This window comes from Setaria viridis, chromosome 9 (assembly GCF_005286985.2).
Source record: "Setaria viridis chromosome 9, Setaria_viridis_v4.0, whole genome shotgun sequence".
Lineage (NCBI taxonomy): Eukaryota > Viridiplantae > Streptophyta > Magnoliopsida > Poales > Poaceae > Setaria > Setaria viridis.
Window position 1 is genome coordinate 31116181 of NC_048271.2, and position 25210 is coordinate 31141390.

Consider the following 25210-nt stretch of genomic DNA (forward strand, 5'->3'; position numbering starts at 1 on the left):
AAATTTCGTTTATACATTTGGGCTCTACGTGATGAGACGAACAAAACTAGACCCCACTTGCATATAACACTTTTTATTAGTAGCAACTTATGTGTAAAGGTGTGGTTGGAGATTATTAAAGGAGTTGTTACCATGCATATATTAAAGTTGCTATCCTAGAAATATACTGAAGTTGTCACATCGTATGTACATGAGGTAGCACCTCAAAACTTACTATATTAAATTTGATGCACAGTATGCACGTAAGCTGCAATCGTAAAAAAATATATGATAAACATGTTACGTAGTAACAAAGTATATCATAAGTTGCTATTAGTAGAAATATATTAAACTTGTCACATAGTATACATAATCTGTATCATCATGTAAAGGTGTGAACAACTTGTTTTGCACGGAGTATAATAAGGGGGTGTTTGGATACGAGGTCCTAAACTTTAGGAGGGTCACGTCGGATGTTCGGACGCTAATTAGGAGGACTAAACATGAGCTAATTATAAAACTAACTGCAGAACCCCTATACTAATTCACGAGACGAATCTATTAAGCCTAATTAATCCATCACTAGCAAATGGTTACTGTAGCACCACATTGCCAAATCATGGACTATTTAGGCTTAATAGATTCGTCTCGTGAATTAGACTCCATCTGTGCAATTAGTTTTGTAATTAGACTATATTTAATACTCCTAATTAATATCAAACATCCGATGTGACAAGTACTAAAGTTTATTAGGAGGGTGCATCCAAACACCCCCTAACTTATCTACTATATCCGATAGTACTTAGGTAAAAGACAATGTGATGACTTATTTAGATACTTTAGTCTTCATGATGGTAAGCAATATGAAGGTAAAAATTTATTTATGTAGCAATTTATGTATATAGATTATCAAGAGGTTTACACATAAGTCGTCACACACTTAATATATAAATAGCTACCACACACTTAATTTAAGTTGCCAGTACATAAAAAATATTTCAAAATATATCGATCATGGTTCATGCAGATCTCAACATAAAAAATACAGTGGTGCAAACAGAATTGAAAATGAACGAAATTATCATATTTTTTTAAAGGTGAAATAATAAAAGAATTACGAGCCACGTTAGCCCACATTCAGAAGGCCGCCGCGTCAGTCCCGTTAGACTCTCAGAAGGACGCGTAAGCCGCGCTCTCGTGAGTCAGAACGAACCGTCGTTAGATAGACTTCTCCTTACGTTACCGCGTGCGCCCGCCCCACCTCCCTGAACCCTCGATCCGTCGATCGTCTCAGCGTCCCTTTCCGGCTTCTCCCCATCCGCACCAAAAGAAAGCCCACGCGGCCAGCATCCGAGGGGGCAGGGCGCGGCCGCGGCGGCGGCAGTGAAATCTAGCGACTAGCCAAGGAAACTGACCATTTTTTTCCTTCCTTCTCCACCTCCCCCCCACCCCGCGGCGCTTTTGAATCCGCTCCCGTCCGGCCTCCCCCAAAACGCCCACCTCCACTACAGCTTGCTGGGCCACCCTCCCGGCTCGCGCAGACAGCTCCAGATCGCGCGGCCACTGCTGCCTGGGAGAGAGTGACCTAGTCGGGCAGAGGCCGCCGCCGCGGCGCGGGCGCGGCGATGTCGTCGTCCAGGCGCCGGAGGGGCGGGGGCCCCGAGCGGGCGGCGGACAACTGGGAGCGCCTCGTGCGGGCCGCGCTCAAGCGGGACCGGGACCACCTCCGCGCCGGCGGGGCGGCAGGAGGGTTGGGGCTGGCCGCCGCCGTGCCGGCCTCGCTCGGCCGGACCACCAACATCGAGCAGATCCTGCAGGCCGCAGACGACATCGAGGACGAGGACCCCAACGTCGCGCGGATCCGTAAGCCCAGAACCTCCCCTCTCCTCCCTCCCTCACTCTCTTCTCTCTTAGTTCGCCTAGTCCACGGATGGAGCTCGCAGCTGATTGGGTCGAGGGAGCTCTGGATGGGGTGTTCTTGAGCTGCTGATTTGGGGGTACTGAGTCCTGCAATACCGCGTTTTCCTCTTCTCCCAGCTGAGTGACGATTAGTTAGATTCTAGGTGCTGCCAAGTTATGGCCAGGTGCAGAGCTGGGTTCTAGTAGCTAATAATTGGGTGCTTTACTGAGGTTCTCACTGGACAATTGATTCCAAGCAACGGGGGGCTTGCTGCTGTGACCATCTATGCGTAATCAGAGGGCTTTAGGCGCCCTCATCTGACTGGAGTTTGCTGGTGCTAAAGTTACTATCATACAAAAATCACAACGCTTAATGTTTTGGATGTTACCGGCTCGTGGTTTTGTATCCTGGTTGGTCTGTGCACTTGGAAAACACACCAGTGCTATGAATCTGGAAGAAAAACTAGACAAATTACCCCCTCCAGGGATTCGATAGAGATAATAATCAGCTAACTTTATTAAGGCTAGGCACGTGCTTTGATGTTACTCTAAAGTTATACCTTTTCTCTTGCACCACAGTTTGTGAACAAGCCTATACACTGGCTCAAAATCTTGATCCCAGCAGCGCGGGGAGAGGGATGCTTCAGTTCAAGACAGGTTTACAATCTGTTATTAAGGTATGCTTGCTCCTCATCGTTCAGACACTGATTACTTTTGTTTTGGCTTTCCGTCTATTTTGTACTGAATTCTTCCTAACTTCCCTTGTCCAATCATGGCATTCTGCAGCAAAAACTTGCTAAGAAGGACGGAGCTGCGATAGACCGGCAAAATGACATTCAAGTTCTATGGAACTTTTATCTGGATTACAAGAGTCGGCGTCGGGTTGATGATATGCAACGTGAACAGGAGAGACTGAGAGAGTCGGGAACATTCAGTACAGAGTATGACCCCTCTCTGTTAAGAGATCTTGACATGTTCTTAATTTTCGGATTGGCCTAGCATCGAATCTCTGAAAATGTGCCATTTTGGGCTTATGTGTGCCTCCAGGGCTTTACACTGTTAAGTCATTCATGAAAATAAACCTTATGTATGCCATATCGCTCATGTCTTTCTATTTTGTTTGATATTATCAGAATGGGAGCTAGGGCTATGGAAATGAAGAAAGTTTATGTTACTTTGAGGGCTTTGCTTGATGTTCTGGAAATTCTTGTTGGGCAATCACCAACAGATAGACTTCATAGACAAATTCTAGAGGAGGTAATTCATGACAGATCTCAACATACTAATTTTTTTCTTTATTTTGTAATGATTCGTAGAAATCATTGTTGTGGTTTTGTTTGTGGTTGTATACTGGTGTACTAAAAGCCTGCAATAGTAATCTGGTTTGCTTCACATACTTTTGAATCATAAGAAATTAGTGTTTTATTAAATCAACCACTCTTTCCTCTTTGTTATTTTCAGATAAAGAAAATCAAAAGATCTGATGCAGCCTTGAGGGGTGAACTTATTCCGTACAATATTGTACCCCTGGATGCACCATCGTCGGTAACAAATATTATTGGTTTTTTCCCCGAGGTATGAATATTTGCTTTGGATAGTGGCACATTTTCGAAAACTTATCATCGATTACCAATTTGTGCTGTACTATGCCTCTGAACGTAATACAACAAACATACTTCAGGAGTATGTGAGTTAAATGCTCAAATCCATAAAGTGTCATTTTCCTATGAACCATCTAAATATTCATAAAAATACAGCTTGTCAAAATATAATATTTGCAGTTTTGCACTGTATGTTCTCTTGGATGACTTTTATTTATTCTGACCGGAGGCTTTTTTATAATCATACAACACAATACTCCTGTAGTATGGGATTTATATGTTTCTAATGAAGAGGAGGAAATAGGTTGTACAGATTAAACTATTAGACTCAGAGCTCTTTATTTGTCTTGTTATGCCTTAACAAATAAAAGAAGTATCTTTTGTTGTTGACAACAATTCTATGCAACTGTATTAGGTCAGGGCTGCAACAACAGCGATTCAAAACTGTGAGGACCTGCCACGGTTCCCTTATGATGCGCCACAACTAAGGCAAAAAGACATTTTTGACCTTTTGCAATATGTATTTGGCTTCCAGGTAAGAAGCTTCCTGTATCGTATTCTTTGTTGATTGATCACACCGTATTTGATTTTTCTGCTAGATGTCTTGTATAGTTTAATACTTAATCCTGCTTGTTGGCATATGCTACAGTTAAAACTGCTGATTTTTCTGAGTAACATAGTTTCTTATTTGTGATGTCTTCATCATGGTGAACGGGCCTCTAGCTGAGTTGGTTAGGTGGCTGTAGTAGCAAGGTCCTGGGTTTGACTCCCCGTGGGAGCGAATTTTCAGGCTGGGGTTAAAAAAAATCCCCTTGTCTGTCACCACACCAAAGCACAGGTCCAAGGCCCAGCCTCGGTCGTTGGTCATCTCACACGGGCTACGGTGCCGCTGTGTAAGGGTGGGGCAGGGGTTTGGGGGTTTTCTCGACCTGGTGAGAAGGTCTTCTCTTAGCAAAATGCCCGGGGGCTGTCTTACCCCCTGCAGGTTGAGTTTTTTTATGTCTTCTATCATGATATTTTGCTAATATTATTATGGGGCATCCTGTGCTCAGACCTGGCATAAATGAAAGCTTTGCCAAAAGCACCTGTATGCTTAGTGCTTGTAGTTTACTTTTGAAGTGTCAAACGACTAAAACACAACTGGCAATGACTGTTGACATCTTTCTTTTGCTTGTGACAAGCTACTTTGTGTCTTGAGACACTGTATTTCTCTGTTATCTTTGGTTGGACATGGACTGTTTGATAGTATGTGGATTTTCTTACATCATATTCATACAAGAACATTTTGCAGAAAGAAAGTTTTGACTAAACAAAGTGTCATGATTTGTCATAGACTCTTTTCAAAAGCTTGTGGTTTTTCATGCTTGTCCTGGTGATCTTTGTATTATGAGTTAATTACTGATTATGCAATTGCATACGGAGTTCTTTATTTCTAGCATCTTACCAATTTGTTCGTCACTAATTTCATGATTTAATTTCGTGTTGCCTTTGTATTGTTTATCTAATTCTTCTGGATGATTGTTCCAGGATGATAATATTCGAAACCAACGTGAAAATGTTGTACTTACACTAGCCAATGCTCAGTCCCGGCTCGGCCTGCTTGTTGAAACAGAACCAGTGAGTTCTGCCATCCATATAAGCAACTTATTATCTGGCATATGATTTTGATTAGAACTTTGTATCCTGCTGATTTAATACTCCATATGTTACTAACTAGGTTTTGTGTTGGACATTTTAAAAATTTCTACCACTACCCAGTCTTTCAAACTGTATATAAATTGTAGTGGGGTGTTCTACAGTGGCCTTGCTGATGTATTTTTCTTTTATTGCTTAGCTTCTTTGTGGAATTCATGTAAATTAAACTTGGCTTAAGGAATGGAAATCTGAACAATTAGTGTTTTCTGTTTTGTGCCTATCAATTGCTCTGCATACAAATTTAGAGTATACCTGTCGCTCTAGTACTGCAGTTCTGCTTGGGTAGGGAACTAAAGTTTTGCCAAAGTAGCATTGAGTGAATGAGTTCTCCATTACATTAATTAGTAATTCCTAGATTTATTGTTGTTGTGTAACATGTTGCTAGTTGTCCTTTGACTTCCATGTTTGTAATGCTAGTCAATAATCTTGTGTCCACTTGTCAGTAAGTTCTCTTATGTATATGCAACAAGTTCTAAACAAAGTGATGAGTCTTGTAGAAAATTGATGAGAAGGCCGTCACTGAAGTTTTTTGCAAAGTTCTGGACAACTACATGAAATGGTGCAGGTACTTGGGAAAGCGCGTGGCCTGGACAAGGTATAAAAACTTTTGTGGTTAATACTTTCATTGCGCGTGGTATCATCTTGCAGGGTGCTTTACCTGTTTACCATCTATTTTTCTTGGATAGCCTTGAAGCAGTAAATAAGAACCGAAAGATCATATTGGTTGCTCTCTACTTTCTGATTTGGGGTGAAGCTGCGAATGTTCGTTTTCTCCCAGAATGCTTATGCTACATTTTCCACAATGTGAGTCCCTTCCTGTCCCAAGTGCCCGTCTTTCTCTTTTTGTAGTTTCAGAAAGACTGCATCTATAAATGAGTTTAGGCCTACCTTATTTAGATGGTCATGCCCATTCGATGAGTATGACTGATATGTTAGCTGCTGCAAACATTTATCTTAGGTCTGTCCATGGCAAGGTGCTCCTTTTATGGTTTAATTTGGAATACTATAAGAATACATGTTGTATCTTTGCATATTTCTGGCTAGTCAAGTCATATTGTATCTTTGCATATTGTTAATGAACTAGTTTTAGTAACCCAGACTAGCTCATATTGTTCATCTTGCATATGACAAGCAAATCATATGAACTTCTCCCTTGTTTCTTTATGTAGGGCGTATTAGGATTTGAAAAAAAAATAGGACTTAGTTTTTACTAACAACTTTGTCAAATTGTATGTTCAGTGTCTAAAAGTTGCAATAACAAATTTATATTTCATGTAGCTTTCTTTATGATATTACTTTTGTAACAGTTAATAGAATTGATGGTCAAATATCACTTTTGAAGAGTTTTACGAATCCTATATGTGAAAGAGTGGTTATGAAATTATAATAAAGCAAAGCATCTCAAGTTCTAAAAAAAAGTGAAGAAAAGTTAGCTACATACTACTATTCAGATTGCGACCTCTAGTATTGTATAATGGTATAACCCTCCACTCCAGATTAAATGACCATTCTTGAGATTTGGAAGCAAAAAGAAGGTGAACCAACAAAGCTACTAGGAAAGCCCTTACCAGGTATAGGCAGGCAGCCTTGTTGTTTCCATGCAGCGGCAGTCAGAGAGCGTGTAGTCTGGCGCGGCAATTGCTGTACGGCCATGTTAGCCTGGTGGTGTCTTGGTTTCCGTCGTGTGTTCCCCTTAGCCAAGAGAATGGTGTGTGGGTTGTGTGTTTGCCTTGAGATGGTCATCATGTGCTAACTTGCATGTCGGATGGATTAACTGCACAGGCTAGGCTGATGTGGCAAGTTATTAGTAATTCAAATAGGAATCACGTGAAGATAGCAGATCATCTAGTTATGAGGGTGATGAGCTTTGTTGGGAAATTAGAGATAGAGATCAGGTTGGTTTATGTGATTGTAGACGTTAGGTCCTCATACATAAGGGACGTCTTGTACTTCATAGTCATGCGATGAACCTAAACTTAACTTAATTAGCCTCAGAGCCTCTCCTAGCTCGTAAGGGAGAAGCCTTGTCGACCCTGGTTGAGGGTGAGTGCCATATCCCTCAGTGTTCAAACACTTGGCCTAGCAGATACCACAATATTGAGTAACCATATTTGCATTTTGTGTCAAAACTTAAGCTTGACTCCTTTTGTTGTTGTGGTTGTATATGTCCTGTTAGGGAAAAAGTCCTCTGTATTTCTCTAACAATGTACAGTAGTTAAGTTTATTCAGCTTAATTGACATTATTGGCATATTTCAGATGGCAAAGGAACTCGATGGAATTCTTGACTCATCTGAAGCTGAACCTGCAAAGAGTTGTATTACTAGTGATGGTTCCACCTCATATCTGGAGAAAATAATCACCCCAATATATGAAACCATGGCAGCGGTAGGTTCATCTATTAAAGGTTCTATCTTTAATCTACTTTTACCATATAGATTGGTACTGTTTTTCCTTGCTGCATTTGGACATATACCCTTCAAAAATTTGGTATGGGGTTCCAAAACATGGATTAAATGTATCACTTCCCCCAGAATTTTCACTTCTATTTGGTGATAAAATTCAATCCTAATTGTACAATTACACTTTCAAGTTGTGTTGCACATGATACATTTGCATTGGTGGAAATGTTTGGTGCTTTGAAATTGTAGTTTTACTGCTGTTTATTTTTTTGAAACTTTTCATTCAGTGGTTAGTTGGGCATATTTGAAATGAGATGGTTCTAGTCGTTCATGTGGCATTTAATTAGTTTATTTTGTGCCTGTCATCTCTGTATTATCTAGGGTAAATTAGCCAACTGCGTGCCGGCTGTTTAACTGTCTTAGAGCTTTTGCTACTGCATTGAAAGTTTTTTCATACACTGTTCACAGGAGGCTAACAATAATAATGGTGGAAAAGCTGCACATTCTGATTGGAGGAATTATGATGACTTCAATGAATATTTTTGGTTCGTCTATAAGCTTGCCTTTCTTTTTTTTTTTTGAAAGAAACAGCGAGGGGAACCCCCACTGTGGTATATATATTAATAGGAGAAAACAAAATAAACACTGCACAGAGCCCGAGAAGGGCAACAACAGCACAAGAGTGCCCCCACCATAAGCTTGCCTTTCTGCTGTTTCCGCTTACATGCTTTCTTTTCTGTCGCTAACTTTATTCTGCTACGTATGTGTAGGTCGCGTTCATGCTTTGAGCTTAGTTGGCCACCCGCTGAGGGTTCCAAATTTTTGCGCAAGCCTGCTAAGAGGAAGCGTGTAAGTTAATCATGCATATTTTCCTAAAGGGACTAGCAGTTTTTTCATTTGTGACTTGTGATGGGCATACAATGTGGGAAACACAACTAGTCAACTACATGAAACATTATCACTTGAGATTCCTACTTTCCTGTCAGCTAGTTTCTAGACTTGAGTGTTTTATCAGTTTAATGCATGTTTGTGGTTTTGGATTTAGTTTTCTACGTTATTTTAATTGCTTTGAATCTGATCACATAATTTACACTAAATATTCAGATTTGCAATTTTAGTTTCTCTCAGTAGTGCTGTTGCTATAATATATGGTTTTATAATTGGTCAATTCTACCATTTATACGTGTAATGTAAAGACGCGTCTTAAACAGTTACAGAGTAACTTTGATCTTACTATTAAATTGGGAACAATTAAAAATTATCTTGGAAACTGAAAGGTGGATATGGGAAATACTAGTCTTAGTTCCCTTACAAAGCCTGCTAGTTTCTGGCTTGAAAACTGTATCGATTTTATTTGAAAGTTAAGGTACCTGAATCAGGATGCTTTTCTGCTGATTTATTGTTTGGGTACTTTGGGATGCAAAGAGGATAGGGCTAGATGATATGCTAATCCTTTTCTTCTTTTCATGGAGAATGTTCTCTCAAGTTTATAAGTATTGGAAGAATATAGTGAAAAGAGGTAGTCTCTAGAGAAAATATCGGGTGTTTATTCTTATCCTTTCTTTATTTTGTGCAATATCTGGTGGTGTGCGCAACTAAGAGGGAGGCATTTTGACTAAACTAAAATCAATACTGTTTCCTGTAATGTTGATCATGTTTTTGACCTTATGATTCCTGTCTTTGATGCCTTATTTGCAGACAGGAAAGACCAATTTTGTTGAACATCGTACTTTTCTGCACTTGTACCGCAGTTTCCATCGCTTGTGGATTTTTCTACTATTAATGTTTCAGGTTAGTGGTCTGAGATAATGATTAATCATGAATAAGTATGTCATTAATGTATAATCACTAAAGATGAACTTTCCCTTATTGGTGATGCAGGGCTTAGCTATTATCGCCTTTCGCCATGGGAAGATAAACATTGACACCTTTAAAGTACTACTTAGTGCTGGACCAGCCTTTTTCATACTGAACTTTGTTGAGTGTATGTTCTCTAAGTTACTGCTATTGTTTTCTTTTATAACTTGTTCTTACTTCATTGCATCTTTTCATTTCTACATATAACTGTACAGGGAGCTACTGATATTTCTGTTGTGCCATTTATGTTCCATATTTTATTGTTATTGTGTTCTTCTTTAGGCTGCTTGGACGTGTTGCTCATGATTGGTGCATATAAGACAGCAAGAGGTTTTGCCATCTCAAGATTAGTTATCCGGTTCTTTTGGTTAACTGCAGTTTCAACATTTGTAACTTATCTTTATGTGTGAGTATTCAGTTAGCTTTTTTACCTATTTTTCTGTTAATGTACACTAAGTTATCTATTGACATGAATACTGGTGCTGAGCAGGAAAGTCTTGGAAGAGAGAAATGCAAGGAACTCTGATTCAACTTATTTCCGGATTTATGGTCTTGTTCTTGGTGGTTATGCTGCTGTTCGGATTGTGTTTGCACTAATGGCCAAGATCCCTGCTTGTCACAGGCTTTCTAGTTTTTCTGATCGGTCACAGTTTTTCCAATTTTTCAAGTGGATATACCAGGTATATATCATCATTCCACAAAATTGGGAAAGAATGAAATATGCACTGACTTGTTTTACTTTATGTTCTTAGGAGCGATATTATGTTGGACGGGGACTTTATGAGAGTATAAGAGATTATGCCAGGTTTTTCCCTTTTGCTTTTCACGATTTTCACAACAAAGTAATTTGTCACCTTTATTTTTTTTATGGTTCTTCAGGCTAACATCTGTAGCAAAACCTTTCATTTTCAATTTTTAGCATCAATATACTAATGTCCACCTAATGTATGAAAACTGTAATTTTTCTGAGTGTTGGTGCACATTGCTGTTAATTTTTCTTGAGTATACTTTGCCATTGGCAATTGCTCTTAATTCTCCTTGTTGAGTTGTGAGCATTTCATACTGAAGTTTGCTTGTGGCATTTGTTGTGCTACTTGCCTTTGTTTCAGGTGTGGCTACATGTATACTTACAAACCAATAGAAGTTAGGAATTGAGTTACAGTAGCCTGATATACTCATGTGGGTTTGATTACTTCCTGTCGTTAGTGGTTACTGGCAATAGCCGGGCCCTGGCATGATTTGACATTAGTAGTTACTGCAAATTTCCTGAGATATACCATCCACTAGTTTTTTTTACTACCTACCAGACTGTCATTTTGAATACTCACCATTTCTCTCAGTGGTAACTGGTCCTCACTGATTGTGTTCATCATTCTTTATTATGGACTTACTGCAAATCTTCTTATGCAGATATGTGATTTTTTGGCTTGTCATACTGGCCTGCAAATTTACTTTTGCATATTTTCTCCAGGTGGTTATAACAAACTCTAGAAATATGATGTTTGTTCTGTGTTCAGTATAACAACAAAATTTGTTCATACTTTGTCATTCACCTCTTGCAGATTAAGCCTTTAGTTGAACCAACCAATATAATTGTTCAACTCCATGATTTGAAGTATTCCTGGCATGATCTTGTATCAAGGGGTTAGTATATCTGGAAATATCACACTAATATTATTGTTCAATTGTTGCCACTATGTCTACTGAAATTGTCATTGCAACCTTACTTCTAAGCACATTAAAACAATGCAATTATGATCTGACAGCGTAATCTTTTAGGAAATAAAAATGCTTTGACCATTCTAAGTCTTTGGGCACCTGTCTTGGCTGTAAGTTCCCTGTTTTGACCTGTAGCTTTGATATAAGAAAAGAAAAAAGACTCTGAAAATGATGCATTACATTCTTTTATTTGTATCTATGTATTTATAGATATACCTGATGGACATCCACATTTGGTACACACTCTTATCGGCTCTTGTTGGTGGTGTTATGGGTGCTAGAGATCGTCTTGGGGAGGTATATTCTTTCAAGTCCTGGCCTTGTTCGTGGATCCAAATGCTATCAGCTATGCATACATTATTTATGATGTGCAAACTGAATTATCATTCTGGCATTCGCTAATATGATGCAGATTCGTTCGATAGAAATGCTTCATAAACGTTTTGAGAGCTTTCCAGAAGCATTTGCTAAAAACCTTTCCCCTCGAAGGTTCTTAGCCCTATTCTCTGATTGTTTATGATTAATCACATATTAGCTTTGTATATGTTTATTTCTGTTTAGTATAATTTGCTGTGGACTTTAGGTGCTTGTTTTTCATACTATTTCTATCTTATGCTGCAGGATATCGATCGGACCAGTTGCTCAGGTAAACGAACACCTGTTCACAGATGTTGGTTTTGATACTAACTTTAAAAGATCGGTTCCATAATCTTGCCTTTTTCACATCCTTGAAGTAATTGCTATTTTTTTCTTTAGGCCTCCTGACTTGCATTTTCTTCTTGAACGTAATTTAGCTGAACATGTCACACTAATGAAGCTTCTTGTTTCACTAGAATATCCTTACAGCTTTGATGATAGATTGCACATGTTTTTGTTTTAGATGTTCCTTTTCTATTTGTTATACAAAAAGTCACCTAGTGAATTTGATAATCAATTTTTCTAGAAACATTGTATATAAGTGTAATGCTGTTCTATTTTTTATTTTGTCACTTGACATTAGGATTCAGAAATTACTAAGATGTATGCCTCGATATTTTCCCCGTTTTGGAATGAGATTATCAGGAGCTTGCGCGAAGAAGACTATATCAGCAACAGGTGTGGCATAAAATAATAATAGTTTATTACCTAGTGTGTGATTTTCTTTGCTTCAATATTGGTCAATTTCCTTTCAGGGAAATGGACTTGCTTATGATGCCAAGTAATTGTGGAAATTTAAGACTTGTACAATGGCCACTGTTTCTGCTGACTAGCAAGGTATGAGAAATCCTAGTGTAAATTAACATTTTTATTTGTGAGAATGAATCTTTTGCATATCTGATCCGTGGTTTGGTTGTTATCAATCTGTTCGTTGATTCTTCTGTAGATTATGTTGGCAAATGACTATGCTTCTGACTGTAAAGACTCACAATATGAGCTATGGTATAGAATATCAAAAGATGAATACATGGCTTATGCTGTCAAGGAATGTTACTACAGCACCGAAAAAATTCTTCACTCGTTGGTTGATGCTGAAGGGCAGCGCTGGTATGCTTTCTCAGAGAAAGAAGATGAATCTGATACTAACACCAAGGCTACTCTTCCCTAAAAAAACATCAAGGCTACTCAATGTTTGTCCTTGTTTCACTACTCGACAGTAACACATGCTGCTGATATTTATACAGGGTTGAAAGGCTTTTCCGAGATCTCAGTGACAGTATAGCACAGGGTTCACTTTTAGTGACTATAAATCTCAGGAAGTTGCAGTTAGTCCTGACAAGGCTTACGGGTTTGACAGGTCTTCTGGTAAGATTGTTACCCTTGTTTTTGGGTCAGAGCATGAAAAGCAACTCTATTGTGCTTTACTTGCATGTTCCGCATAAGGTGTTTTATTATTGATAGATAATTGAGTACTCTCTTGCATTCCATTTGCATCAGGAGCTGGTAGTGCTCACCTTCTTTTTGGCCATGCTCAGCCTGCCATATTGGACGGAACCAGGCAGTAGCAAGTAATAGGAACTGTGCTGCAACATTGGTGCTAGTGTAGAAGTATGATATAGCTAGTAGTAGTTGGTAGTGAGTAGTGACATCATGTATCTCTACTTTTGACTTGTGATGTATGCAAGGAGTAGGAGCAGGTGTAGCTCAGTTCAGCAGCATCATTGTTTTCTCTGTCCCCTGTTCTCCCTTCTCCTTGCTCGTGCTCATGCGTGAGATTAAGTGACTAACCTGGAGGCCAAAGCCAACAATTATGTCATAGTTATTGTTGGCTGATATGGAATAACTAAGGATAGCATGAAGAACCTATTCGTTGCCCTCCCTCGGGAGGCTCTGACTACTTTTAGGGTTCTTGCTTGACTAACCTAGAGCTCCTCCTCAGCATCCTTTATAGACCAGGCGCCTGTAATAAATCCCCTCAGCTGTGTTTCATAAATTTATTATGACTGCATTTATGCTTCCGTGTTTCATTAATTTGTTATGAATGCATTTATGATAAATGGTATGTCCATTAGATACGCAACGAGACTGCTGGTCTTGCAGCTGGTGTTACAAAAGCTCTCCTTGAGCTTTTCGAGGTTGTGACGCATGAATTTCTTGCACCAAATCTGAGGTATGCAGTGAAAATCATTTTTTATTTGACAATGATGTCAGCTCCATTTATTTCCTGTTGAAAATATTCTCTCTTTTTTTCTGCAGGGAACAGTTTGATACATGGCAATTATTATTAAGAGCTAGAAATGAAGGACGTCTATTCTCTAAGATTTTTTGGCCAAATGATCCGGAACTGGTACTAATCTTATAAAAAACTGAAAATCTTGTAGCTATGATACTGTTACTAGTGTGATGATTTTATTTGTCCCTGCAGAAAGAACAGGTTAAGCGTCTACACTTACTTTTGACTGTCAAAGATTCTGCGGCTAACATTCCAAAAAATCTTGAAGCTCGGAGAAGATTACAATTTTTCACCAATTCTCTATTCATGGACATGCCAGATGCAAAGCCTGTATCTGAGATGATCCCTTTCAGGTACTATTAACGCATAGGGTTTTAGTTATATCCCAAGGAATAGGTTCCTATTAACACCTATTTTTCATGTGCAACAGTGTCTTTACCCCCTACTACAGTGAGACTGTACTTTATAGCATGTCGGAGCTTTGTGTTGACAATGAAGACGGCATTTCAATACTTTTCTACCTTCAGAAAATATACCCTGGTACTGTTTCCATGCCTAATTCTGTACTTCTAATTTGCAAAATTTATAATCCCTGAAAATATATTTTTATCTTTTAAGCACATCTATGTTTCTGGACCTTTGTGTTGAAGTAGTCACATGCCGCTTCTATTACTGGTCTACTTTGTACTTGGGTTTTGTTGCTTGTGACTCCTGGTTTATTGTATTGGGGCACATCAAAGCCTTCTAGCTAGAAAGTGGAAATATACTACCTCTTTTTTGTTATTCTGGTAGGGTGATGAGTGTAAAAGGAGGTCCAAGTGAATGACAAAAAATTGTGTCTGCTTTTGATTTCTGCTTTCTTTTTTTTCATATTTTTTTGTTCTTGGTAACACCCTAGCGCAATGGACATGTTGCAAGCTCAGAGTATGTTTTGGTATTATGTTTTTAGACTGCTCTTTGGCGGTAAATTTGTACGCATGGTTGTCATGGTGTCGTGTGGTTTAGGCTTTGAGGCTGCTGGCACAACGGTTGCCTCGCTCGCGTATGTGGGTGGGAGGACGTTTCAACGTTTAATTTTTTCACTTACTAGAGTGACTTCCTTTTCTTTTCAGTTGGGTTTACAGAGAAAAATGCTCTGTTTGTTGAAAAAAGATTGATTCCTTTTTTCTTGAATATTTCTCTCGCTAAAACTCCATATAGTAAATGCTTTATTATACTGCTGTAAATAGAGCATCAAGCATTGCCCCCACCCCACCCCAACCCAACCCACACACAGCACACACGCGTAATGATTGCGGTTTTCACATCAAACTTGCTCTTACCTGGATTGCAGATGAGTGGGCTAACTTCTTAGAACGAATTGACCGAGGCGAATCATCAGAAGATGATTTTAAGGATAACCCAAGTGACACCTTGGAACTCCGGTTTTGGGTGTCCTATCGTGGCCAAACTTTGGCAAGGACAGGTAAGCCTATTTTTTTCATTTCTTTTCGTTGTAGTAGATGATTAAGTATCAAAAAAATAATTTGATGCGCAATAAACAAGTTACATGTTAGGCCGAAAATCTTTATTCTGATATGCTTATCTGCATGGTTTTGCTTTTTCTTTATTTCTATGTTCATTTACTTATTTTGCGGAGGCAGTGCGTGGTATGATGTACTATAGAAGAGCTTTGATGTTACAAAGTTACCTGGAGAAGCGATACCTTGGAGGTGGGTATATAGCTTTGTGTTTTTTTTACTTAATTCAACACATTTATTTGGCTATCTTCATCCTTCTTGCTCTGCCAGGTATTGAAGATGGCAATTCTGCAGCACAATATATTGACACTCAAGGCTATGAGTTGTCTCCTGATGCTCGGGCCCAAGCAGATATAAAATTTACTTATGTCGTTTCATGCCAAATATATGGACAGCAGAAACAAATGAAAAAACAAGAGGCTGCTGATATTGCTCTCTTACTGCAAAGGTTCGTTGGCTTTCGTGTTTATTGAATGGGTTTGTATTTGTTGAAGTATTAAATAAAAAAATCCTATTTTAAGGGCCTACTAGTCAAGTTCCTTTGTCTACTAGTTGATGGACATGATCTTTTTTTTCCCCTCATTGTTCTGAGGATTCTCATGTCTCAAAATGTTTCTGATCTTGATTTTTGCTCGACACCTAAAAGGTCCTGTTTGCATGTGAATTTTACCTGTTTTGTGTGGATATTGATCTGCTTCCTGCAAAATTCTTGTGAAACTCCTGTATTCCAAACAGGCCCTACAGCTGTCAAACACTCAAAACTTAATGATACTGATCAAGTTTTGTTATAATTTGTAGAAACGAGGCTCTTCGGGTTGCTTTCATACATGAAGAGGATAGTGTGTCAAATGATGGACATGCTACAAAAGAGTATTATTCCAAGCTTGTAAAGGCCGATGTTCACGGCAAAGATCAAGTCAGTCTATTTTGCTGGATTTATTAATCATTCTTTTACCATTGTTGTGGTTTATTCATCTTCTCTCTTTAAAATCAAATTATGAATCTGTACCCATCTACCATTTCGATCATATCAGTCCGATTTAGATTGCCAGCTTACCACAGTTGGCTCCGGAAAAATATAGATTGCTGACAAATTTATTTAGCTTGTGTTTTCTTGGCTGAGTTGGTCAGTCATGTATCATGCGATAATAGCATCCTCTACCATTCTTTTTCCTTTTATTGTGAATACCAAATACTATGTAACTCCTTGCCAAGAAAAGCCCCCCATGTCATTGGTCTGGCAACATTTTCTTCCTTTTGAATAAGCTGATAGCACTATTTTATCATGGTTTTGTCCTGAATGAATTGTTAAAAAGAAGTTGTAGGTTTTGAAACTTTGGACAAAATACCGAACCAATTTCCAAATCTGTTAGTACCTTATTTAGCCCCAACCAAGGATTTGAAAACTGGATTGCTAAAATTTAACAGTTCGGTCTGTCCCTCTGGTTACCTTTATTTTCCCAGTTTTTGTACTTAACATTTTTTTATCATGTTCTTTTTACACATCGTCTCCTCGTTGTAATGTGTTTGTTTTATCTTTCATATCATTTTTTTCCTCGAACAGCAGGATATCTTTCATATCATTAGCACTATGATTACATCTAGACTTGTATGAAATCACCTCTTACCGGCCAGTATTTTATATCTTCTGTTCCGGACCAGTACATCTGATTACTGATGGTAGCTGAACGGTTACCACTGGCATTTGTTCCCTGGCCTCAACTCACTGTTGTACAGCTACTTTGCTATCATTACTTGTGCAAAAGCAATGCTGCTAAGTCATGAACACGCTGGTGCATCTTTGTAGGTCAAAGACTTCTCAATTCACGAAAATACAGTTCATGTATTATAATGGAATCAAGTCGTATCTTTTGTAAAACCTACCCTTTCAGAAAAAGATGTTCAATGGTTTGAATTGTTGTATAAACTTATGTTGAGATTAGGTCTATGTATACATTTACTAGTCTATTCATGTGATACCGATTTTATCATATTTACTTTTTCAGTTGAATTAAATCACAATTGGAAGCATACTTTTATTTGCTGCAATCTTGTTAGACATAATGCATTTGTTTCTTTTACTTAACATCTTATGCTTTATCCTGCCATCCTGTTACACAAATAGGAAATATACTCCATCAAACTGCCTGGGAACCCCAAGCTTGGTGAGGGGAAACCGGAAAACCAGAACCATGCTATAATCTTCACTCGAGGAGATGCAATACAGACGATTGATATGAACCAGGTTTACCTTTTTCTATTTCAACACAACTTTTCGTTGATAGACACTCCTTGCGGAACCTGTTTACTAGCACTTGCATATATTATTCTGTGTTAATTCTTATTGGGAATAGGGTCTTGATTTGAAAATTTTGTTACTCTTGTATTGGTCATTTTGTTGTGCTTTTTCTTAATAATTTCATTCATGGTATAGGTGCTTAGTTCTAATAGAGCAAACACATCTTTAAGTTCTAATATACTGTCCCATCACCTGAGTCTCTACATGAGACGTGAACAGATTAGACTCAAAGGGTTGTGAGGATCACTAGACCCTCACAGAAGAAGAAAAGAAATGATGCACCTATCTCCAGTTAATGTGATGTACACACATATCTCATCCAACAGTGGTCCGCACTCAGGTTATGTGCAAGCACTTGGATGAGGTTGAACTGGACAGTTCCCCTTCTTGTTGTACATACCAGAGAGTATAGATTCTTTTCTAGAACAACATTACATTGTTTGAGATGCCCCTTTGCAACCTTTTTTGAAACTGGCCCCTTTGTGACCTTGACTGACAAAAGTTCCCATATAGGATAACTACCTGGAGGAGGCGATGAAAATGAGAAATTTGCTTGAGGAATTTCGTAATGCTCATGGAAACCATGGCATAAGGGATCCCACAATCTTAGGTGTGAGGGAGCATGTTTTCACGGGGAGGTTATTATTTAATTAATCTACTTATTTACAAGATATTTATGTTTACTTGATTAAATGTTTCTGTATTGACCCATTCAATTTCATTTTTGCTAGTGTCTCTTCCCTGGCATCGTTTATGTCCAAACAAGAAACCAGTTTTGTTACTTTGGGGCAACGAGTTCTTGCTTACCTCAAGTGAGTAAATGGTATCAACCATGTGATAAGTTGCTGTAGGAAATATTGTCTGGCTGCACTTTCTTACTGCATTATCTTTTTAATATGGAATCTGTGACAATGATTCTGAACCAGACAAACTTACTGGTGACGTTATCCTTCTCCAGGGTTAGAATGCACTATGGACATCCTGATGTCTTTGATCGAATATTTCACATAACCCGAGGTGGCATTAGCAAGGCGTCCCGAGTGATTAATATAAGTGAAGATATATATGCTGGTAGGTGTTTTTTATTCTTTACATTTAAGTTTCATCATGAGTTTGACATGGTGGCAGTTGTGCTTGGTTGTATTTGATGCTTGGAACCGGATTTAAGTCCTTAAGAAAAGGAATTGCAACTAAAATATATTTGGACAAAACTGGGAGGTTTTCATTGCGATACACCATTTTTCTTTCTGTTCCTTCTTCAGATTTTCATTTAGAAAATTGTATTTCAGCTTCGTGTGTATGAGAGTTTTCTGTCACTAAAAATTGAACTGCTATTCAAATGTTCCGGATAGATTCTTTTCATGAAATAGACAGATGTTTATGATTACACAATTATATTGTTTATGTATAAACGCCTTATAGTTCTGTGAGAAATATGTGGACTTATGGAAGGGAGGTGGATTCTGTAATATTATCTATGTTTTTGTTGTTTCTATCATATTACACTTCTTCTGTTTTTCAATACTGGATACCTGAACTCTTCAAAGTTCTTTAAGTGTGAATCATTCTGCAGGGTTCAATTCGACTCTGCGCCAAGGGAACATCACGCACCATGAATATATTCAGGTTAACATTTAAGTTGCCTTGTTACCCCTTCAGTATTCGTGGTTATTTGACTCAATGGGACATTCACATTTGCATACTTCTGCACTTCAAAATATTAATATGTGCATTATAAGACATGTGAAACTTAGACATCAGAATTGATTATTATGTTGTATATCAAGCAAATGATATGACCTTTGTATTCCACCTCTCGAAACCGCCTACACATAATGGCTTAAGCCGCTGTTCCCATTTCTTCGTTGATCCGTCATGCGAAAGGTGTGGCGTTAGAGTAAGTGTGCCCACACTCTGCACCTTCGACTGATTGTTCGCATCAGATCTCAGGTTCTCTATTGCACTCCCCGATTGTGGTTCTTTTAACCAACCACATGGTACTTGTACACTCTCTGTCATTTGAGGAATACTTAGGCTTAGAGGGCGGTCCTCCTTTCTCGTGTAAAAGCGATCATCATTAGAACACACCGTGTTTTGCTAGGAAGGAGCAAACCATGGAAACAAATTAACTGGGCTATTAACTTCTTTGCCTGACAAGGTTGCAAGTGCACATGTGCTAACATTTATACTCATGGCATTCTAGACTCTTTAAAGCGTACGCATGCTTGAATTTACTCAATGAGTGCTTATGCCATTATCTCCATATTTACTTTTCCCAGAAGTTTATTTCCTGTAAGGGAATAAAAATTCTTCTTCTTTTCAGGTTGGGAAAGGTCGGGATGTTGGCTTGAACCAAATTGCACTTTTTGAGGGGAAAGTAGCTGGAGGCAACGGCGAGCAAGTTCTCAGCCGAGATGTGTATCGACTGGGGCAGCTATTTGACTTCTTCAGGATGCTAACCTTCTTTTTCACCACTGTTGGTTATTATGTCTGCACAATGGTACTCCCTCCTTCCCTTGCTGCCTGTGCACATGGGTTTATTTTGTGGTTTCTGGATTTTTCTGCAGCATCTTATGTGTTTACTGGGTTGTTTCCGTGGCATCTTAAGTTGCAATTACACCACGCGGATACTTGAGTGTCCATATAGCTAAAAATTGCAACAGTATGAATGTGGCATGCCTGCATACTGCACTGCAGTTCCTCCAGAATGCTGATGCCAGTTTTGGAGGGTAATGGAAATAGAACAACTCTTCTATCAGTACCAAAAGGCTGTTTGGTAAATTGTTAAGTTGAATTTGTTCCTGATTCGTGATAGGAATCTATCTTGAACACTCCCTTTAGTGGTTGAGCTCAAGTCACAGAGCTTGTTGAGCCTTAACTTTTTGTTTAGCTAATTTTCCACATTACAATTGAAATCAGGTCTGCTTTTCCTTCCCTATTCCTAGCAAGGAAACCTTGTTCTTGGTGCCCACCTTGAACAACTCTGCAATAGGAATTGGCTTATAGTGAACTGATTCTGCAGATTTCAATTTGTTAACTACCAATCTGTTGACTTGTTTGCTCATTTATGCACAGATGACTGTTCTAACTGTGTACATCTTCTTGTACGGAAGGGTTTATTTGGTGAGTACTTTGAATTTTCAATGTATTATGCTCCTGCCAGATGAGGATTTCTCTTAATGTTAATTTGACTGATATTTGATATTGTAATTTTCAGGCACTCTCTGGACTGGACTACTCAATATCTCGCCAGGCTAGGTTTTTGGGGAACACTGCACTAGATGCTGCTTTGAATGCTCAGTTTCTGGTCCAAATTGGTGTTTTTACAGCAGTACCAATGATAATGGGTTTCATTTTGGAGCTGGGGCTAATGAAGGTGGCCTTTTGTTTTTTTTGGAAAAATATATCTGTTCTTTACCAGGGTATTTGTTATCACATCATATTGTTCAATCTTGTGCAGGCTGTTTTCAGTTTTATTACAATGCAGCTCCAGTTTTGCTCAGTCTTTTTCACCTTTTCACTTGGAACAAGAACACATTACTTTGGTAGAACAATCCTTCATGGTGGTGCAAAGGTACAAAAGTCGTATTAATCGTTAAAATTATCACTTGCTAGAATTTTTGCTGAACATTTCCTTTATGCAGTATCATGCTACTGGAAGAGGATTTGTTGTTCGCCACATAAAGTTTGCTGAAAATTATAGGCTTTACTCTCGAAGCCACTTTGTTAAAGCGTAAGTTGTTTACTTACTAAGTAGTCATAAATTCTTATAGGAAATTGACCTGTACTATTAATGGTCGCGCAAACACATCTTTAATAGATAAGAGTGCTAATTTGTTATGACAATGGTATTGCATGTAGTATCTTATATTACTGTGCCACATGCATACTGGTAACGAGGTGCAATTTATTGTTTAAAAGTGGGTGTATTGATGCATCCAAAACATGAAACCTGAGCCATTACAGTAACCCATGTGTTACATTGGTGTTGGCAAAGCTGAATTTCTGGGCTTAAGGTTCAGAATCACACTCAGATATTTGTTTTCCTAGGCATTACTGGGATCTGATGCTGCAGTTCTAGTTAAGTGTGCTTGCTTGCACTAGTTAATGATGGATCTGAAAGGCATTCTTATTGCAGGCTCGAGGTTGCTCTCCTCCTCATCATTTACATTGCGTATGGCTACACGAAGGGCGGTTCATCTTCATTTATTCTGATAACTATCAGTAGCTGGTTCCTTGTTATGTCCTGGCTTTTTGCGCCATACATATTCAACCCCTCTGGTTTTGAGTGGCAGAAGTATGTTTATTCCAATCCTATCTTTAAATCCTTTTCCTTTAAGTTAATTGGCAGTTGGAATCGAAACAAGATGACCCTTGATTGGGAGAGTTGACAGTTTAGTTAGCTTTTCACACTGTGGAGAAACATAACACAACATTGATGAAATATTTTCTTGAAGTATAGGGAGATAATACCTATCATTAACATTGGGTTTAAGAGCGTGATTTTTTGCATGCATAAGATACATGTACCCTCAATAACTTTTTGTACTTTGCATTATTGGAAATATAAGGACTGTGGAGGACTTCGATGACTGGACAAACTGGTTACTTTATAAAGGTGGAGTTGGGGTAAAGGGTGACAATAGTTGGGAAAGTTGGTGGGAGGAGGAGCAGGTCAGTTATGCACCTGTTTTGGAAATATTTGTTTTAACGCTGGGTAGTTTGTTCTTTTTACTGAACAATTAACACTGTTTAATTAGTTTATCTAAATATGTTTATGCAGGCTCATATCCGGACTTTCAGAGGACGTTTTCTAGAGACAATCCTGACCCTCAGATTTCTCATGTTTCAGTATGGCATTGTGTACAAGCTTAAGATTACGGCGCATAATACATCCCTTGCAGTAAGTCAAGCTCTCTCAGTTAGTAGTTCTTCAATGTAAACTCCTCGATTGCTCACAGTAGTTGAAGCCCCTACTGTATTTCCGTTTAAAAACTCTTCTTATTAACCCGATTTTCATATATCATATATATGCTTTGTTTTCACTTCTCATTTCTCCGTTGTTGATCAAACTGATCGATGGTAGCTCCTCTGAATGCGAGTAGGATATCCTCATCGAAAGCGTCAGTATGTTAGTACAATTACTGTAGGAATCCTATATCTTCACCTTCCAGGTCTTAAAAAGAATACCAGGTATATATGTCAGAAGTTTGGATCTAAAATACTTGTGATTTTGATAATTTTGAATGTAACTTAATAGTTTGGTCTTAGTAAACAATGTTATTGCCCTTGCAATCTTGTCATGGATTTTTGTGTTGAAGAGGCTATTGTAGATATTTATAGCTTAAATGTTTTAAAAAAGGAACATAAAAACATAAATAATAGTATAGCAGGATGCATGCTGTGCTTTACTTTTGTTCCTACCACCATGTTTCTCTCTTTCTAACTTCTTTCCATACTAATGCCTTTGTTACTGTCCAGGTCTATGGTTTCTCATGGATTGTTCTCCTTGTTATGGTTCTCCTTTTCAAGGTTTATCGTGTTATAGTTGGCCTTCACATATTGCACATTTTCAAATTATACGGATGAACTCTAAACTAAGTTTTTGTCCTGGTTTCAGCTTTTTACTGCAACTCCAAAGAAGTCAACTGCCTTGCCGACTTTTGTTCGGTTTCTACAGGGCCTCCTTGCTCTTGGGATTGTTGCAGGAATCGCCCTACTTATTGTTTTCACCCGGTTCACAATTGCTGATTTATTTGCGAGTGCACTTGCTTTTATAGCAACTGGTTGGTGTGTTTTATGTGTAAGTACAAGAACATCCTTATATCATTTGGTTTTCTACATGCTTTACGATACCAATCTGCTACTTAATAATAACAATAGTGGAATATTGGAAGCACAAAGTTAATTTGTCACTGTCTTACAGTACCAAATACATCTATAATACCTATAGTACTTCTGTAATATGCCAATAGTACTTCTGTAGATAACTTGATTAGTTACATAACTTGATTAGTACTTCTGTAATCTAGCGTTCCAAATACATCTATAATATGCCAATAGTACTTCTGTAGATAACTTGATTAGTTAGTTAATTAGAATCCTGGTGGAATATCAAGTTTTATCACTAGAGCAGTAAGAAGGAACGTGTACTAAATATGCAATAGCACTTCTGTATATAACTTGATTAGTTAATCAGAATCCTGATGGAATATCATGTTTTATCACTAGAGCAGTTAGAAGGAACATGTGTATATGGATAGTACAATTCAGGCGAACTCAAAGTTCATGTGCTTGCCTCATCACATTACTTCGTAGTCACATGCCTTACTAACTTTTTACTTGCCATGGCAGCTGGCCATCACATGGAAGAGGGTAGTGAAAACCCTTGGCCTGTGGGATTCTGTACGCGAGATTGCACGGATGTACGATGCAGGAATGGGGGCCCTCATTTTTGTGCCCATCGTTTTCTTCTCATGGTTCCCCTTTGTGTCAACCTTCCAGTCACGTATCCTGTTCAACCAAGCCTTCAGTCGTGGATTGGAGATCTCACTCATCCTGGCAGGGAACAAGGCGAATCAGTAGACATGAAAGGCCTTTGGGTCGCATCCACCTTATGTTTATGTTGTACATTTTTGGAGTTAGTGAGGGCAGCTTAGTTAGTTGGCTTGAACAATTTAGTGAGGGTTACTCGATTTGAACAGCAGCCTCTGTACATAATTGCCTCCGTTATTTGGACTCTAATTGTGTGGAGAAAGAACTACGGCAGTAGATGTGTTTATTATTGTAACCTGAGCAGATGTATCTTCACGTGATCTTGGCGAAATCATTTTCGATTTTGCTCTAGCAGCAGCCCGTTGCATCCATGCACGTTTGGGCTGTGCAACAGATGACAAGCTCCGTAATCGCTTTGCGAATCGTTGCCCAGAATATCCAGGCTTTATTAAACCGTGGACCTGGTGTCTACCATTTTCATGGAATGCAATATGTTGAGTTGATGAGTTTTCTGGAGTACTGTTTAGAGCTTGGGGTCGTCTAGCTGATGCATGAGGCTGCCACGGATTCTCATTAAGCACTGACCACGGATTCAGATCGGCTGTCGATCTACGTTCAATGTAAAATATGGATGAATGCTGCTTTGGTTTTCATCTGGGGTTAATTGGGGTTGCCTACAGCACACTCGAGCATTTCCAGAGATCGATGCACTAGAATTTTGCCACCATCGGATGGTGATCCAACGGTCCCAGTTGTCTTCAACCTTCAGCTGTAGCAGGTCCACCTGCAAAACCCCCACTGAGCTGCGGCGTGGTAGGGTCGTGCGGGAGCTGCGGCGGGATGTCGCCACGGACCTGCAGCAACCTGTGCCTATAGTTTTCCAAATGGGTCAAGCCCACTGGGCGGCCCGAGGCTTGACACTAAAAACCCCAGCACGAGCACGGGCCCGGCATGAGGGGAATAGTGCTAGGGCTGGCCCAGCATGATGATAGTGCCGGGTCTGGCCGCATCCTCGGCACTTTGGGCTAGCATGGGCACAGCACGATTATTGGGCCGGCCCGATGCTGGCCTGACACCCCCGCGCCCCTCGCCTCCC

At 39.0% G+C, this 25210-nt stretch overlaps 1 protein-coding gene across 2 annotated transcripts; it reads left to right on the forward strand.

The window, feature by feature from the left end:
• The first annotated feature begins 1378 nt into the window (after positions 1-1378).
• LOC117840268 (callose synthase 10) lies at positions 1379-24620 on the forward strand. 2 transcript variants are annotated; one of them, XM_034720750.2, is made up of 51 exons: positions 1381-1842; positions 2458-2555; positions 2665-2819; positions 3012-3135; positions 3340-3453; positions 3895-4014; positions 5007-5096; positions 5672-5769; positions 5861-5978; positions 7432-7560; positions 8043-8119; positions 8345-8423; positions 9273-9365; positions 9456-9558; positions 9714-9837; positions 9922-10111; positions 10184-10236; positions 10842-10902; positions 10994-11075; positions 11211-11260; positions 11361-11447; positions 11563-11639; positions 11772-11796; positions 12151-12245; positions 12323-12404; positions 12514-12674; positions 12812-12932; positions 13640-13737; positions 13824-13914; positions 13993-14153; positions 14231-14340; positions 15134-15265; positions 15444-15512; positions 15591-15768; positions 16119-16236; positions 17446-17565; positions 18133-18257; positions 18351-18431; positions 18578-18690; positions 19193-19245; positions 19943-20119; positions 20695-20742; positions 20837-20995; positions 21080-21193; positions 21264-21352; positions 21758-21916; positions 22191-22293; positions 22403-22522; positions 23101-23151; positions 23240-23422; positions 23974-24620. In XM_034720750.2, exons 1-51 carry the CDS (start codon positions 1605-1607, stop codon positions 24202-24204), a joined length of 5727 nt encoding a protein of 1908 aa, XP_034576641.1. In that variant the 5' UTR covers positions 1381-1604; the 3' UTR covers positions 24205-24620. The 2 variants fall into 2 exon arrangements, with proteins under 2 accessions (XP_034576640.1, XP_034576641.1); XM_034720749.2 differs by having other exon boundaries at positions 1379-1842; positions 15444-15768.
• The last annotated feature ends 590 nt before the right edge of the window (positions 24621-25210 follow it).